Source organism: Dermacentor silvarum, chromosome 4 (genome assembly GCF_013339745.2).
Source record: "Dermacentor silvarum isolate Dsil-2018 chromosome 4, BIME_Dsil_1.4, whole genome shotgun sequence".
Lineage (NCBI taxonomy): Eukaryota > Metazoa > Arthropoda > Arachnida > Ixodida > Ixodidae > Dermacentor > Dermacentor silvarum.
The window spans coordinates 182,228,135-182,246,786 of NC_051157.2; the positions used below are offsets into that span (position 1 = coordinate 182,228,135).

Below are 18,652 nucleotides of genomic sequence, written 5' to 3' on the forward strand. Positions count from 1 at the left end.
TTATCTATCTCTTTTTGTTCTTGTGCCTTGGCTTAACTTCCCTGGCAACCCATTAAAAAAAGTCATGTCATCAGTCAAAAGTCATCTGGGTCATAAGTGCTCTTTTTTTTTTTTTTTTTTTCACGTGTTGGCTATGGTATTGCAGTGTGTATAGTTGGCGGGTGGTCTGCACAGCCGTTTCAAATGTGGCCAGGTGGCAGGTGGCACGCTTAAGAAAAGTAGTAATGCTGCAATGAAGAATTTAGCACGTGTGCATTGCCGTGGTATTCTTAATATTTCTTGAAAGGTCCTTGAGAAGTTATTGAAATTTTGTCGTGGGAAATCTGTACTAATGCTGATATGCAGTTTTTATCTTTTGCGCTACAAAAGCTGTTTTTTAGGAATAGCCCTTTTACATCTGTCTCCGGCACACAAGTCCTCCAGCAGATTTTTTTTTTTTGTGTGTGTGTTTTTGAAAACTACTCAGCAAAACGGGCAGTCATTAAAACCAATTCCCTGATAGTTAGCTGTCCTTTCTGCACTAGTCAGTACAGGCTTAATATTTCTGCTGTAAATTCTATGTGTCTGCATCTGACTATTCTATAGATTCGATGCTTACCATTCATATTCGATTTTTATTTGAAAAGTTTATTTGCCCTCCTCTAGAAATCGCCAAGTGTGCTTGAATGAACTGTCGAAAGCCCGATCTATCAAATTCTGCTTTCTGCTGTGCTTGTTCTTTGACGGGGATGTTTTTATTGTCTTCTTGTCACAGGTGGCCCCACCCCCTGAAGATAGGCCAACGCCTTCACCACCACCGTCACGACGGTAAGGACAGTGCACTGTTATCATCATCACCAGCATATTTTTTGCCCTCTGCAGGACGAAAGCCTCTCCCTGTGATCTCCAGTTACCCGTCTTGCGCTAGCTGACTCCAACTTGCGCTTGCAAATTTCCCAATTTCATCACACAACCTAATTTTCTGCCCCTCCCTTGGCACCCATTCTGTAACTCTAATGGTCACACAGTTATCTCCCTACGCATTACATGGCCTGCCCAGATCGATTTTTTTCTCTTGATCTCAACTACAATATCAGCTGTACTGGTTTTCCCTCTGATCCACGCCGCTCTCTTCCCGTCTCTTAATGTTACGCCTAACATTTTTCATTCCATCGCTCTCTCTGCGGTCTTTAGCTTGTTCTTACACTACTTTGTTAGCCTCCAACATGTTAGCACCGCGTATGTGCACTGTACAGAATTAACTTTTGTCCCTGTGTTTTCTAGAATCGCCTCTTTTTTTTACTCTTTAATAATTGATTCACAATACAGTCGAACCCACTTATAACAAACTTGATAGTTCCGTGAAAAGTGGTTATGTCAGTAGTTTGTTATATATAAACTTGGCCTTAAAAACGCTCAAAAATTAACTGCACTGACGCGGGCGTCAGCAGTTACAGTTCAGCAGAACTTTGGTCCGAAAACCAGATTTTCAGTGTCAATTTTGTTCCCGGTGCGTTCCCGCACCTAGCTGCAAACTTGCGTGAGAAACATCCATCTAAAGAACGGAATGCGGCGTTATGTAGCTTTTTCAAAAGGGTGCCCGGTTCCGATCACCTGTCATTTTGTAACTGAAAGCGTAGCTGCCATTTTTTATTGTATAGCTTGCGATATATTTTACTACCAGCGGGGCATGACTGTATTCTGCACGCGAGACCGAAACGTTCTAGTTGGCCGGAAACGTAAACTTTGGAAACTACAGTGGCATGCCACCATTCTGCGAAGGTCTCGGACATCATGGTCTCAGAATTATGGCTGAGTGTCAGCCACACCAGAGCCATAAAATTACGTTATCAATGCTGTTTTGGGCTTTAAAAAAATAAGATTTTCGAAAGTAAAATGTTGCTGCAAACTGTCATCAGCAATTGGTAATCGTGTAAACGAAGTGCCGCCGAACAGTGATCTCCTGATAACAGCGTAGTAACCACCGACCCTTTGCAACATTGCATGGCGGCAGTGCGTGGTGCAGCGTTCTCGCCAACTCGGGCTGCATAGGGCCGTATTGACAGGAACGCTTGAGCGGCCGTGGTTACCATGGTGGCAAGACATAGATGGTTGTTCCAAACCGTTCAAACAGTTGTAATGCATGTGGTGCCGCACGGACAATTGCGCAAAAACGAGAGTGACGCCGTCGTGGCATCCGATATCGCACCAGCGCATGCCCCGCGCCATGCTGTTTATGCTGTACGCGGCATGCCTCCGCCCTAGAGGCATGCGTGACCTTCTTCGCGGCGTCCGAAATCCACGCGAGGTGGTCACTTGCTCATCTCGAAGGCCATATCATCGTCGCCGAGCTTCCATGCTTTGGCACTTAACGTGTGCCGTCTTTTTAGCATGACCGGGTTCGAAGCATCCGTTGTAGCAGTACGCTATTTAAAAACCTTTCGTTATACGGTTAAACTTCAATGTAACGAAGTCGATAAAATCAGCAATTTGCTTCGTTACATCATAATGAAAGAGTTTGATGCCATTAAACTATGCATATGCTCACCAGGACCAAAAGGCGAGTTTGAATTATTTGATTTTCTGAATTAAAGGGCTGAATTAACGAGTTTTTACTGTATGTGTGATGCCATTTGAGGCCAAAGTTTTCATTGATTGAACATTAATGAGTATGTTAAATTCAGACCATGATGGCGTAAATGAGCACCGAAAACTAATATGTACAGGGAATTTTCCAAAGCGCTGGATTTTGAGAATTGACTTTCTTTCCTCAGAAACTTTTACTAAATTAAACTTCAGTACTTGCATAGGTGCTCTTTCTTTTCAACTTACGCGGGTGCTCACATGCCAGCCATTTATTCACTTCACTGCTTTGAAATGCAGTTCATCGACAGCAAGCGTGCCTGCACAACCCAGCGGTAGCCTTCCAACGCTCGCAGACGAGCTGTCGTCGTCGTCTGCATCGTCGACGTCCCCTCCACCTCCTCCACCCGCACGCGGCAGAGGTGGCACACCCCCACCTTCTTCAGAGCACAGCAAAGGGCTGCGGAGGCCACGCGAGGACTCTTCCGACCTCGAGCCAAGTTCCACTGTTTCACTCGGGTAGGTGGCACAGGATGGTGCACTTTTCAAAGGCTGGCCAGATAGTGCGTGTGCACAACCATTAAGCGTCGGACACGTTTTCAGAGACTGCTTCAGTGCTGGCGTGATGTGTAGCTGCATGCTTCTGTATAATTTTATTTTCTAATTATGCTTTGTGGCAGAAATCCTCTAAATTTAAAAAGAAATATGTAACCAGCCAAGACATATCCTTGTTTGAACAGGGCTGTGGACTTGTTTCTAGCTTTAGTGTAACCTCGGTGTTGTGTGTTTGTCTTGCCACGGTGTCTGCTGTGAGATGCTGTGGTGAGACAAGCATGCAACACAATGGTTGTGCCTTGACAACTGAGGCTACACATTTGAGAGAACAGAGTAATTTGATTATTAGGAAAGACGGCAAGATTGTGGGTGAATGGCAAGCTGTGGTGTTTGTACTAGCACCCTACCGATTCGTCAACAACCACTTAGTCAGTGCTGCCACTACCTTTACTGGGTGTGTGGTGGCCTTAATCTGGCGAGGAGAGACAGCTCGCACTGTGTTGGATGACATGCGCAGTCATGTGTGGGTTGACAGCCGACTTCTGGTTTGAACTAGTTGCGGCACGTTAGTGTTTGGACAACTCCAGCACGTATATCTGCCAACTTTGTTATTGGGTCTGTTCAGTTTGCCTGCCCTTCCGGAACTAAGTTCACGAGGTGCTGCACTTTGCTCTTAATCTTGCACAGTGCAGGCATCGCGCAGGACAAGATCACTGCATTCCCTGCACTCGTCAGAGATGTGGTGCTGGGCTTGTACAGGTTGCGCCCGACCATTTCTGTACGAGTAAAAACTGGCACTGAACTGGTTTGTGTGAGCTACTTCATGAAGTGTAAAGGTGCAGGTGGTAGCTGTAGTTTTATCAGGACAATAGCCTGAGAACAAGTAAAACGTTAAAATATAAGATTCCAAGGAAGTTATCACTATCATCACTCCGTGATTTTTCGCTTAGAATGGAATGTATTGTGCCACAATCTGGCTAACTTGTCCAAAAAGTATGTTGCAGTTTCGCCCGAAAGGTGAAAGATCAATCGCGATTTCAAACTATTAGGCAGCTTTACCAAGTAAGGATAGTATTTTTATTATCCGTATAAACATGTAAACATTCACTTACTAACTAAATAAGCATATGGTACCTCCGTCCTAGCCACCGTGACAGTGCAGCGGAAATTACGCCAAACACCGACCAAGTTTCACGTTTCGCTCCTGCCAGACAAACGTGCCTGCGAGAGTTTGCGGCTGTAGTTTGCGAGAGTTTGCGACTGTAGCACCCTCTGCGAAATACATGCCGAATTCAAAGTTTAGCAGACGACGCTTTATTACGTAGGCCACCTATCACTTCGTCTCACCGTGATTTGCAGGCGTGAACAAGGTCAAGCATTTTATTGATGGCAAGTGCTTGAAATATGAGCCGGTATTTTGTAGCGATGCCTTTCTGATGCTAATGCCTTTTCGCGCTTTTCGCTCTTTGTCAGTGGTCAGAGCGACGGTCTGCTCATGTTATCAACGGGATCAGCCTGCTATGAGCGGTGAATGATAAGACTAGTATAGAATAAGGCAGGGGTTCTCAATTACGTTCATCCCAGGGAACCTTGCTAAGCTCCATAAAGTGCCAAGGTCGACACGCTTTTATTTACTCAATGAATCATCAAATCTTGTTTCTATTTAACGCAAGACCAGTGCGGAAGCTGAAATTCTTGTCATCTCATGACTGATTAGCGCTAGCAGCGGCAAAGGCCTCACGACATCCTTCACGGCGCGAGTCTTCATCTGATACACGCTTTGCACCAACGGGCGCACATCCCGATTATTTTTTCGCCACTCAGCTGCTCGCCAACAAATTGTACGTCCATCGCGATTTAGCCAGTGCTCTTCATCTTCGACAGCTTTGCACTGAGTCGAAGTGAAACTACTGCTTGCCACAACCGCTGCGGACGAAACCGCGGCCGCTATCGACGCAATCATGGACGGTGACCTTGCGGTTCAGAAGGCAGGTGGCTGACGCACGCACCAAGTAAAAACGAAACTACCGTTCGCTGCAAGAAGTGCAGACGAAACCGCGGCTGCTATAGACGCGATCATGGACGGCAACCTTACGGTTCAGAAGGCAGGCAGCTGACGCATGCACCAAGTCAAAACGAAACTACCGTTCGCTGCAAGAAGTTCGGACGGAACTACGGTCGCTATCGACGCTGCGATGGGAGGCGACTATGCAGTTGGGAAGGCACGCAGCCAACGCGCGCACCGAGTGAAAACGAAACTACTATTTGCCGCAACCACTGCGGACGTAGCTGCGGTGGTTATCAACGCAATCATAGATGGCGACTACGCACTTATAGAGGCACGCGACTAGCCGCCAACACGATGTTACGTGTGCATACCTGCCAACTCTTCCGAATTTTCCGTAAAATGTACGAATTTGGACCCGTCTTACGATTTTACGAATGTCGGCTCAATTTTTACGGAAAAGTGGTTATATTCGCGAAATAGTTTTTAAAATTTTTCATAAATTCACACCGTTGCTGGTGGGTAGGGGCGCCACTTACGTAGGGGCGCATAGAGATGGAGGTATGCGCCGTAATCTTTATTGTCTGCAGAGTAAGCAGATTTTTCAATCTGTGACGTTGCCTTCGTCATCGGATTGTTGGACTACCTGACGACGGCTGGAAGTCACTGGTTGTCGTTACTCTCAACGTAGAGACCCACCTGTACGTAAGTGGCGCCCCCAGAGACGACGGCGATTTCGGGTCAATGCGGCAGGGACAGTTTCGGTATGGGAGGCTGTGGCTAGTCGTCTTGCCTGTCACCTTCGCTAGGCTTTTTTCGCGAGTACAGTAAAAGCTCGTTAATTCGGACACGTCCTTTGGTCCCGGCAGGCGTTTGCGTTATTTAATGCAATGAAACTCTCGTTAATCCGGACGTATTTAGCCACACATCGGTTAATTCGGACAACTCTCGGTGCTCGGCGAGCGCGGAGCGCCGCAAATGTGCGACGCAAACGAGCTATAACTAGAGTGTACTCTACCATAACGGCATTAGCGTCCATCGAAACGAAGCGACGGAGTTCGAATCGTACGGGAATGACAGCAACGCCAGAACGCTTCGTGCCTATTTGAGCCTTTAAAGCTTTTATTCTTGCGTTTGCCGGCGCGCATAGCACCGCGTTGGCCGCGTGCCTTCAAAACTGCGTAGTCGCCATCCGTGATCGCGTTGATAGCGGCCGCGGTTTCATCCGCAGTGGTTGCGGCAAAAAGTAGTTTCGTTTTCACTCAGTGTCGTGCCGTCAGGGAATGGAATACGAACTCCTTGGAAAGACAAAAAAAAAAATTGAGCCGTTCCACGCCGCCGCGCGTTGTTTTCCATCCTTCTCCCCATCGCCAGCCTCGCGCGCCTCTGTCCCGTTGCCCTTCCGCCCCTCCGAACACGAATGGTTCGCGCCCATAGCTCTAAGCCACGCCACCCTCCGAAACATGAACATACTGGAATGACAACAACGCCGGAAGGCTTCGTGCCTATTTGTTCTTATTCGTGCCTAGCTTGCGTTTACCGCCGCACATATCACCGCGTTGGCCGCGTGCCTTCATGACTGCGTAGTTACCATCCATGATCGTCTTGATAGCGGCCGCGATTCCGTCTGCTGCGGTTGTGGCAAACAGTAGTTTCGTTTTGACTCGGTACGCACGTTGGCCGCGTGCCTTCATAACTCGGTAGTCGCCATGCATGATCGCGGCGATATCGACAGCGGTTTTGTCCGCAGTTGCAGCAAACGGTAGTTTCGGTTTGACTATGCGTGCGTCGGCCGCGCGCCTTCAAAACCGCAAGGTCGCCGTGCATGATCACGTTGACAGCGGTTGCGGTAAGCAATAGTTTCGTTTTTATCAGTGCAGAGCTGTCGAGGATGGAGAGAGATTGCGGTTGTGAAGAGGAAGAGGCGCACCGGCTACATCGCGATGGGCGGCGACCCGGCGACATTGGCGAAAAAATAAACGGGATGTGCGCGCGCTAGTGAAAAGCGCGTCTCAGATGAAGACGCGCGCCGCGGCCGCAATGTGAAGGAAGTCGCGAAACCTTCGCCGCTGCGAGCTCTAATCAGTCGCGAGATAACGAGAATTGCAGCTTCCGCATTGCGTTTATGCAAAATAGAAACAGAATTTGCAGATTCATACTGCAAATAAGAGCGTGTTGACGTAGTAGGCAATTGGTTTACTGTTTTCTTGATACCCTCGATAATTCGACATTCGGTTAATTGGGACATTTGTTTCTGTCCCGTGAAATCCGAATTAACGAACTCTTACTGTATGACCTGTTTTGTGGGCCTCGCTTTTTTTGTGCGACTCCGGCACTCCGGTGTTTTGTAGCCGGAGAGGCTGCGAAGTGTGATAGCGTGCTCGAAGCCTCGTCAATACTAGACTCTATTAGTACTTCCAAGTGTGTTTGAAGTCGCGCTCCTCGGCAGAATTCCCGTGCACGCCCCCCCCCCCCCCCCCCCTCCCGGTCGCGAGTTTACGAATTTGACAGTCTTGAGGTTGGCAGGTATGCGTGTGGCGATAAACACAAGAATAAAGGCTTTAAAGGCACAATTAGCCACGAAGCACTTCGGCGTTGCTGTCAGTCATGTGCCGCGTACGATTGCCGCTGAGGACCACGGCGATGCGGACTGCGCCGCTTCGTTTCGGTTGGACGCTACGCCATTCTTGCTCTTCTGCGGTGCTTTGCGCATTTTTTTTTTTTTTTTTTTTCCTCCAACGTATACATCAGTGCGCACGATATCGGCACCTACCCTATCTATAAATAGGAGAGAGGCGCATGGTGGTAAGCTACGGCCTCCGAGATTCAAGTGCGAAAGCTTAGGCGCGCTGCCCGTTCTCAGAGGTTGGGTGGCTACAAGCTGCTTGCGTATTTATTGCGCAGTTCTTGCGTTGCTGTTACGCACTGTGATGTGCTTTTTGACACTCGGGCATGGGTAATGGAGGTTCTTTGGATCGAGCGCAACTAATGTTCGCCATTTTAGCTACTTGTCAAGCGTGGGACCAGGGAAAATTTATCAGTGGCTCGTGGAACCATTTTAGCCACTTGTCAAGCATGGGACCAGGGAAAATTTATCAGTGGCTCGCGGAACCCACTTTGAGAACCCATGGAATAAGGCACAATGCAACGCTACAAAATAACGGCCATGAAGTGTTTTCGAAACCGAAAAAAAAGAAGTTACAGGCATCAAAGGCAGAAAGTGATGCTGCAGCACTGTAGATGGCGACTACGCACTTATAGAGGCACGCGACTAGCCGCCAACACGATGTTACGTGTGGCGATAAACACAAGAATAAAGGCTTTAAAGGCACAATTAACTCATCATCGAATGACACCGCTAGATCAGTGATAAAATTGTTCACGTTCGATGGCTGCTCTCGTCGGTGCTCCTGGTTAGCAGCGATCATCGACTGTGTTGTCTTCGCTGACCGATTACCTACTGGATTCTAGCATCAAAAGTAGTTTCATGCTAGTCACGCAGAGACACAGCTTCCATCGTCACCACCTGCTACAAAATGCCGCCTGAATTGAACGGCCCGCTTTTTGTCGTCTGCTGCCGCGCGGTGCCACGGTAGCGCGCACTCGTGTCGTGTTTGCCCCAGACGAACGTGCGACACCGCACGAGTGCACTGAAAACAACACGAGTGCCGTCAGCCGAAGGTACCAATAGTGTCACGTGCAGACACTCGCTGTCGGAACAGTGGTGAGAGGCAGCAGCAGCGAGTGAATTAGCAACGAGAACACAGCGCACACGAAGCCCTCTGCGTGCCCAGACTTCATATCCACCGCAGATTACTTTCAAGCTACAGTCCGCGCGACCGTGCCATACGCAGCCGGAGTAAAACAGCCCCCCTTTCCCCCTCCCCCCGCAGTCCTGCTTTCTTGCATGCAGTTGAAGACTGCGCACTTCCTTGCACACACGATCAAGCCACCATCCTTCTCGGCTCATGCTTTCACTCGCACACCACGCGCAGCCTTTATACTGAACTTTATATGGAACATCACGGCGGTGACTGCAATGGAAATTTGCATTGAGTATCCATATAATTGTTATCGCATTAAAAAATCTTTGCCAACACCACAAGTGTGCAGGAGGAGTCTGTGCCTTGCAGTAGAGTCATCCGTACTGTCCTTGCAGATCCCCGGACTCTGGCAAGGGTGGCAGCAAGCAGCCCCAGCCAAGCTCGGTGTGGAAGGGCTTCATCAGCATGCAGGAGGTGTCCAAATTTGTCACGGCTGCCTACAAGGTCTCTGGTCCCACGGACTTCCTCTCACAGGTGAGCACCCCCACCCAGAATGTCTGCACTCTGGTTCACCAGTTATGAAGGTTTTAGTATGTCAAACCCATGCACAGCGAAATTATGCTAATGATGTTGATGTATGGGGTTTTTGGCACTAGGGCTAGGGAGGTCCAAAGAGTGCCAAGAAGAGGTATGAAGTATTTGATCGTGCCGTCGGTGAGAAAGGTTATATGTAATATGGCTGTGGAAAGTCATAAAAACAGTCAATATGTAAGTGCTTAATAAAATAAATGACAATGACTTGTGAGGTGGGCTATGACCACAAAAGATATGTTACTAAGGAGAAATTTGCTAAAATGCCTCTGGGAGTTTCTTATTATTGATATTATTATAATCTAGGAGGGAAGGAGAGAGTGATGGTGTGACCCATGTGTATAACATTGTAAACAGAAATTTTAGATCTGAACTTGGATTCATGATGCAGTACTTCTCTTGAAGTTCTGCTTTGTGTAATACAACTAGCGCAGAACAAGATTTGCTGTGGTATGGTTGGTAGCAGTGGTGGTGGTTGCTGTTTTTTGTGTTCTCGCCATAGCTCAGGAGTGTGTTTAAGAGTGCAGAAGCACCACCCTGCAAGTTCGCTCTTGCAACATGTATACATTATTTACTCGCATAATGAACGCACTTCTTTTCCCGAAAATATGCGCACAGTTGGGATGCGTTCATTATGCAGGGTAAAATTTTGAGCGATTTTTTTCCCGCGTTCACGTCTAAAACTGTTGCAGTTTCGCCTGAAAGGCGAACCATCGGTTGCGATAACAGATGCGTTGACTGCTACACGAAACAAGAATAATAGTTATATCAGCCGTATAAATTTGCAAACATTCGCTAACTACCGTAAAATTCCGAGCAAGAGCCCACCTGTGCAAGAGCCCCCCCCCCCTTAACTTCACTGCAAATTTCAAATTTCCACGCCGTTCCGGAGTTCGTAGTTCGCAGACCGCTGGCCGACAGCGGGATCTGCCTGTCGCACGTACAGCACAAAGCATTTCCTTGCAGCACAGCAACGTGTCCACTCAGCGACTGTGGAGTGGCAACAGCTATCCTCGGACGTCACCTGCAGCTTCACCGCCACTAATCGCTTGCCACCGATATGATCACTAAGCCTTTTCCGGTTCACTTCGAATCTATAGCAGACGGCACTTCAGAATGAACCGCCGACATGCCAAAGCAGCAATGTTTTGTTACCGTTGTTGCCACTTTACCCTCTCCTCACAATAATTTCACACGAAGAAGAAAACATGCTGATATCTGCGGCGCCGCCAGCTGCAATGCGAGCATGACCGAGCTGCGGTTCGCTGTCCGCCGTAGCCATGCACTGCATTGCTGAAACGCACTGAAATGTGAAGCATTTCTTGCCGGCGGCTCTGTCCGTCCCTCCCGCACAGCGCATGCATGTCCCCTCCTCCTCTCTCTCCTCTCCTACGCTCCCCCCTTTCTCTCCTATAAGAATCCTGTACAGAGCGGCGCCCGCGTCCCACATCCCCACAGCGCATGTGCTTCCCCTCCCCCTCTCTCTTCCTACGCTCCCCCCTTTCTCTCCTCTAGGAATCCTCTATTGTACGGAGCGGCGCCCGCGTGCCACACCCCCACAGCGCATGCGCGTCCCCTCTCTCCTCTCCTACGCTTCTCCCTTTCTCTCGTCTAGGAATCCGGAGCGGCGCGCACGACAGGTGGTGCGACAGCTGCATACTGCGCCACGGTAGTTCTGCGGTATGAAAATGACGGAGCGCGCGCGCCTCATTCTCCTGTGCAGTGCCGCGATGAGGGCTCGAGCCGCTGCCGCGAAACCATCTCCTGCTTAAGCTAACCATCTTCCCGCTGCTTCGGGAACCACACATGGTTCCCTTTAGCGGGAGATGGAGTAATTTTTTTAATCAAGTGAACATTACGCATCACTTTACTCTAGCGGAGAATATTTATTTACTTCTTTATCTTTTACCCACAGCGCCGATGTGGCATTAGAGTGGGGGGGATGATACATATAACATAACACATAAATGCAGATATATGGCAATAGAGACAACAAAATTAGAAAAACAGCATCGTCATCAACAACATAACTGAAAAGCATAACATACGTCGACGCAGTACACAAATGTGTTTTAAAACACAAGAGTGTGTTATAAAGCAAAAAGAAAACAAACGCAGTACACATGTAAACGCAGAGATATAACTTCAAAACGGGTATTTCACGCAAGAACACTTTTTAATGATAAGCACAAACTGGGTACACTGTAAAATATTTTGCTTTTGAATAGAAGCTGCATAACCAATGTTTGTGTCGCTGGTCGCGACGATGCACCGGTGCAGCGTCGATGCTCTAGTTCTGCAGTTCTTTCGATGGTTTTGAGAGTGATAAACAGCACTAACAAATCTTTGGCTTAATAAAGGTCATGTTGAATAATATTTTAAATCCATTCCCACTGCGCTTTTCTTTTTTCTGGCGGAAAGATTTTGTCGTCGCCATCTTACACTTTGCCGGTAATTTCAACTTGCTTGAGGGGGGCGCTCGCTCAAAATTTTACGGTATGTCAATTAACAGGCATGGTGTCAGTGAACACATCGCACTCTATGACCACAGACACTCACTGTCAAAACGTTGGCATGAGGAAGCACAGCAGCAACAACTAACGAAGTGACCATCGTGCTGTGTATCGCTTCAATGCAAACTGAGTGGTGAGAACGGAGCACGCACAAAGGTATATGCCGTCGTCATACTGTGATTCAGCCCCCAACACAGATCGCTTTCAAGATAAGACACACAGGGCCACGCAATGCGCAGCTTGCTGCACCGCCCCCCCTTCCTTCCCTCTCCCCAGCGCTATGTGCACGGAGGAATACGGCACATTTCGTCCCCACTTTTCTCCTTTGAATGTGGGAGATTAAGGCGCAGTCGTCGGCGCCGATCGGCAAAAATACACTTGGAATGTCCATATACAGTGTAGACCACTTATAACGTAAGTCGCCGGAGTCGCGAATATCCACACTATAAGCGGTACCGCACTATAACCAAAACAACTATTTTATTGCGATAATAGACTCTCCAGGCCCATTTCTGCCGTCGCTGTCACCGTGCTCTAGGTTCCGTATTCGCTTACTAAATAAATTAACAAGCACAGTGTCGCGCGCGCACAAGCAAACATGAACACATCTCGCTCGTTAACCACGGAAACGAACTGTCAAAACGCTCGAGTGGCAAGGCGCGGCGAGTGAATTGACCTTCGTGCTATCATGCCCCGCGCATGCAAGGCGGCCATTTTGAAATTCCGACGGCTATACGGTAACGCAGATTTAGCGATACGCATATACGTAGAGTGCTATGGAAAAATTAACGGGAGTCCGAAAAGACCGTATTATATCCGGTCCTGCACTATAAGCGGTTACGTTATAAGTGGTCTATATAACTTAACCGCTTATCGTGCAGGACCGGATATAATACGGTCTTTTCAGACTCCCGTTAATTTTGCCATACCACTCTACGTATACGCGTATCGCTTATAGTGCCGTTGCGGGACACGAAATACCGGTTACAGTGCGGCTGCCTGGAAGTTCGGCAGTCAACCTAGACGGCAAACGCTCCCCTCAAGCCACAAATACCATATCTACTCGAATCTAACGCACACTTTTTTCTCCGGTAAAACGGGTCCAAAAATTGCGTGCACGTTAGAATTGAGTACGACCCTAAATCTGCGTTACCATATAGCCGTCGGCATTTCAAAATGGCAGCCTCGCACGCGCATCGAGCCTAGCTACTGTAGCTTCCTCCATGTGCTGCAGTACACGTGCTTAGGCAATAGTCTACCGTCTGTCTTCACGTTCTCTGCATCTGCTCTATCAGCCTGAAGTACCGAGTTCATCTTGATGCCGCATTTAAAAGGAAAGTGCTCATGTATGCGGAGACGGACGTAAATCGGGCCACATCACGGGCGTTCGGAGAATCCAAAACTTGCATTCGGGACTGGTGCAAACAGAAGGAGAGGATTTTCACCAGCAAAGAAATGCGGAGCGGTTTTAGTGGACCGAAGCAAGACGTAATCTGCAACGATTCACTTCGGCGATACCATCGCCTTGGCCCTATCTTGAAAGCAATCTGTGACGGGGAAAGTCCGCCGCGCGCCCTGTTTTCGCCGCATATAGGTCACGTTGAAGAGAGAGGCATGATAGCACGAAGGTCAATTCGCTCGCTGCGCTTCGCCACTCGAACGTTTTGACAGTTCGTTTCCGTGGTTAACGAGCGAGATGTGTTCATGTTTGCTTGTGCGCGCGTGACACTGTGCTTGTTAATTTATTTAGTAAGCGAATACGGAACCTAGAGCACGGTGACAGCGACGGCAGAAATGGGCCTGGAGTGTCCATTATCGCAATAAAATAGTTGTTTTGGTTATAGTGCGGTGCCGCTTATAGTGTGGATATTCGCGACTCCAGCGACTTACGTTATAAGCGGTCTACACTGTAAGTGGTCTATACTGTAATTGCTATCTTAATAATAGTAGGAGACACAAGCCTTGAAATAACATGGCCTGGGGTGCAGGCTTACAGTTCTTGGCAATTCCCACAACCTTTTAGCCATAATGTTATGCTTAGAAAGAACAGTCAGTGACAAACCCTGTTGTTGTCCTTGCTGGAAGAAGCCAGTTGTATTTAAAAGGAATGGGTTGTAGTGGTTGCGTGTTCCTGTTGAACCTTTGCTCCTATAAACAGTGGAATAGTACATCGATTTACAAACTTTGACGAATGTAAAATGCAGATTTAGGTTTGGGCAAGTTCACTAAGAAATTTTATGATAATGGCACCGAGACCAACTACATTTTGTGCACTCTGAGTGCATCTAGCTCTGGCATTGCTCAAGATGAGTGGCTTGCTGTCTGACTCTGTTGTTCGATGGCTGGGGGGGATGACAAGCAGGATATCCCGGATACAATACAAGTCTGTGGCCGCATCATACCTGACCAGGTGTGGGACTACCTGAGCAAGATCAAGCAGTCTGGCAACAAGGTGGGTCATTCTCACGCTGCCTTGCTGCTGCTTTAAAAGAAGAAAAGTAACCTTCGCCACATGTATGTCAATCTGAGCAACTGATACACAAAGACAGCAATAAGAGAGTTCTCACACCCTTACTAGGGGGCTTGTTTGATGGCCGTTCCTTGTGATCATTCATCACCAATGTCACCTCCGTGTTCTCATCGACGCCCTGGTCATACGGCCACGTTGGGGCTCGCACGCAAGCTGTGTTGCTGGCTGCTTTTTACCAATGCAGCCGTACAAACTCCTAGCTGATCTCCAACATGAGTCTGTAAAATATATGTGAAAAACAAGTGTTACGACTTACTGGCTAAAAAAAAACACACAAAGAAGGTTGTGTCTATACATGCAAGGTGTGTGCAAGGTAACTTTTGTTTTATAATCGTTGATAATTACATTTCAAAGCCAAAAATTCGGGACTTTCACGCAGGTTGCATTGCCGATTGATACCGTGCATCTCGCCACACAAAAACAGCTGCGACACTCAAAGGATCACCTTGTATGCTGTACCGAGCGATCCTGTGCAGATTTCCCGCTTTGCACTTTGTACTAAGCAGAATCTGGAGCAACTGCAATTGGAATAATCCAGTACAAAATGCACACATTGCAGTTAAGACCACGAAAAACTTAAGTAAAGCAACATTTTGATAAAGCAATTTCGTTATAACTTGCTGTATACTGAATTATGTGCTATGTCGAGCTTGCAGGTGCTTTTTCCAAATTCAATGTAAATGTGTTTATACATTCATCACACACCCAGTGCACATTGAAAAAGAACAAAGTAGTACATTGGACAGGGATGGAGTCAAACCATCGGAACCACGTGCAGAAGGGTGTCCAGTATGTAACGGCACATTGTAAGCGTGCATGCCTGCATGTGTGTGCGTGTGCCTTTATTTTCTTGACATAGCTGTGCCACTGCGGACGTAAGGTGCACCAACTTGTATATACGTGGTGCGGCATTGAAATCAAACATTACTTCTTGCTCTTCGGTCTTGATTGCTTTTGAATGTGAGACAGTCTGCCGAATGTGCTTCCTAGTGTTGCGATTCCCCCCCACTGCTTTCACCGATACGGAGTGGGTGTCCAACGAGAGCTAGTGCTGCGTGGTGTAGTTGCCGTAATCTTGTCACTTTTGCACGTGGGATGACACGGTGCCGTGGGTGCGCAGGAGCTGTTGGTGGTGCGCTTCCAGCCTGCGAACGACGAGGAGCGGCGGCCCTACCGGGAGCTCTACACGTACCTGAACTCGCGCAAGCGGTGTGGCGTCGTGGGTAACTTGTCGCGCATGCTCAAGGACTTCTACATCCTGCCGCTGCCCTCACACAGCCCCGTGCCCACCGTGCTCATGCCTTTCGACGGGCCCGGTCAGTCTGTTAGCCCAATTGGGTCTTGTCCTATTGACTCTTGTCCAATTGTCACAATTTAGCAACATAGCTGGTCCTGAGCTCTGTCATCGGAATGGGGCACTTGAGAAAAAGAAATCCGGGTTCCTATGTCATGAGTAATTGTTCAACAGAAAAGTGTCAATGTGTCACTCTTTCTCACTTGAAAAACCAGTGCTTAAACACCAAGTGTCCAACAAGGTTGAAGAATCCTAGAATATTGCAAGACAGTGTTTATAGAATTTATAGAATTGTCCCTCCAGAGAGATATTGCCGTATACAACAGCTTTCTTTTTCATGCATTAGCTTGTGTCAGTACTGGAATATCTAGTGGACTACACAATTTACATAACACTTGATGCATGAAATGTGTCTAGAAAGTAAAATGAGCTGAAATAGGCTGTGCAGCCAAAGTATACAAACCTTCTTTAAGGCTTGGTTCCTCCATGCAAATGGGGCAGGCATTTGCTTAGTAAAATTCTTGTGCCAGTGAATACATTTTCACATAGCACCTGCTTTCAACATTTAACCCTTTAATGACGAGACATATAAATAAGCAGAAAAAATGTTTAATGTCTGTCTAAATGTGCAAAACACACCAAGAATAAACATAATAAAAAAATGTTTAGCGGAAATTTTTTCAGCAATAAGGGGAAAACCCCCAGCAGGAAACTGGAAGTGGGCTTCACTCCAAGCCACGTAAGGCTGCGTTTTCAATTTGTACAGACAGCTCTCGTCATACGTGAACCACAGGTGTGCATTTCATTTGCTTTACATCACATGCATGACACCACTGCAGCTGGAATCTCAGATCAGCCTGTCTCCTCTGACTTATGCTTTCAAAAGACAGTGAGTCGCGTGCCATACTTCTTCTTTGTCCAGTGTTGCTGCTCTAAACCAACAAATGACGTTTGCTGCCTGTCATTCAGTGCTGGTCGAAAAAATTTAGCTAGTCAATAAAGGGTTGAATTCTGTGCAGTGACTCGAATTCATTTTATTCGATTACTAGGCATACAAAAGCTTAATTGCAATGACAGGTCAGTACGCAATTTGATTTTGCTACTTGAATATTCGCACCCTGCTGCTTCTCTCTGGGGCGCGATTGCGCAAGCGTCTCACTTTCAGGACGTTCGCTTTGCCTCCTATGTCACTGAGTAGGCAGTGCTCAATTGGCGCTCACGCCTCACTGAGCAGACAACCGCTGATGAAAGCGCAGCATTGCCAAACACAGGGAGCGCAAGATAACGTTTGGAAAGGGAGGTGCTTGCACGACCTCGCCCCTGGTGTTTGCCTAGTGTGTGTTAGTTTCGTTAAGTTAAGACATTGGCTTACGAAGTGAACAACTTGGTGATGGTAAAAGGTCTTTGAGGCCTACTGAGGAATTGCTTTGAATGAGTTCACTGGCTGCTGTTATTGCATACTGGGCTGTGAAGATTTGATTGGCCAAACCAAGGGGAACAGAGAGAACAGAAGCACACTCTCACGGTGGTGGGTGTGCTCATTGGTTCAACAGCAAACCAAGGGAACATTTGGGTAAGCTACATACACTCGAATCGAATGAACCTGTGGATGACCTGTGAGCAGCTGCCACAGAGATGGTGAAAGCTGCTTGATATTGAGTTACGTCCCAGAACTTCAGACATCGAAAGCTGTTTTCTCAAAACTGTGTTTATTGCTCCCTGTCTTGACTGTGGCGATGGTACACATTATAGCAATGACTTCAGATATTTTCGGTTTTCTTTTTGGTGTAGTCCTTGAGCCACTAGGATGTCATCACACTAGGTGCGATCACATCCTTAACTATATATATATATATATTTTTTTTTTTTCATGTAACAGAAATTCACCGCGCAGGCAGCAATGTCTCGTATGCAATTCAAGGAGCCCATAATAAAGATAAAAACTAATGGTAGACAGCTTTAGTTTAACGTTAGTGTAACAGCAGGGTTAAGGGAAATAACATTGCCGTTCTGCAAATGAACAATGTGGAGAGTGTTGGTATAGCATTGTTTACATCCTAGGAAGGCTATCCACGTATGGTTTAGATTTCACATACATGGTGCACATAATTAATTTTATATATTTGCCAAGCTTTCCACGTATGTGCAAAAAGTCCTAGAAGCAGCGCAATGACACCCTGGAGCGTGTTGTATTTATACTTTCCATGCCTGCCGTTCGTGACCTACGAGAATGCCAGATCTTCGAGACCATGTGCCTTTGTGCCTAGTTCTCGGCTTCAGTGATAGTTGGCGCTGCCATCCCATAAGTTTCTCTGGTTAGGCCTCAGACGCTCAAAGAAATTAGAAGTGATCACGAAAGTTGCGCTAAGTTATTCATAATGCTTTGTCGTCAAAGCGGCTTGAAACTTAGCTAAAGGCGTTCTACGCACTCATTTGCTACGAACGAAGTGAATTCTGCAACCGCAACACCAAATTCAGTTCAAAGCGGTTGGCCAGGACCAGCGCCATGTTGCCACGCTATTTTCGTTAACCACGCAAGGCAGGTAGTCCTAAATCTGAAAAATGGCATACATACGCTAAACGTTATAGCTTGTTGAGCGTTTCGTGCATGTGCATTTCAAGTCGGCTATTGCGCTTAACACGCTAAACTAAAACTGTCTGTTGACAAGTTCCGTCATGTAATATTGAAGAAACTGTGCAACTAGAAGCAAGCTGACAGACGTACTCGGCATCGGCTGTATTGGTATGAATTTCCATGACGATTACATGAGTCAGTGGTAGAGAAAGGGTTAAATTTGGCTTTGAATTTTAAAAAAGCTTATCTTGGTCCATGCATCC

At 47.3% G+C, this 18,652-nt stretch overlaps 1 protein-coding gene across 3 annotated transcripts in view; it reads left to right on the forward strand.

The window, feature by feature from the left end:
- The window catches only part of LOC119450815 (death-inducer obliterator 1), a 78,592-nt gene that overhangs the window by 43,690 nt on the left and 16,250 nt on the right, over positions 1 to 18,652 (forward strand). For 2 of the 3 annotated variants that reach the window (XM_037714309.2, XM_049666257.1), the window contains 5 exons: positions 755 to 807; positions 2,863 to 3,081; positions 9,282 to 9,420; positions 14,350 to 14,442; positions 15,641 to 15,836. In XM_037714309.2, the coding sequence (XP_037570237.2) occupies positions 755 to 807; positions 2,863 to 3,081; positions 9,282 to 9,420; positions 14,350 to 14,442; positions 15,641 to 15,836 (700 nt within the window). The remainder of the gene's footprint in view (positions 1 to 754; positions 808 to 2,862; positions 3,082 to 9,281; positions 9,421 to 14,349; positions 14,443 to 15,640; positions 15,837 to 18,652) is intronic. The other variant, XM_037714308.2, reaches the window with a different exon arrangement.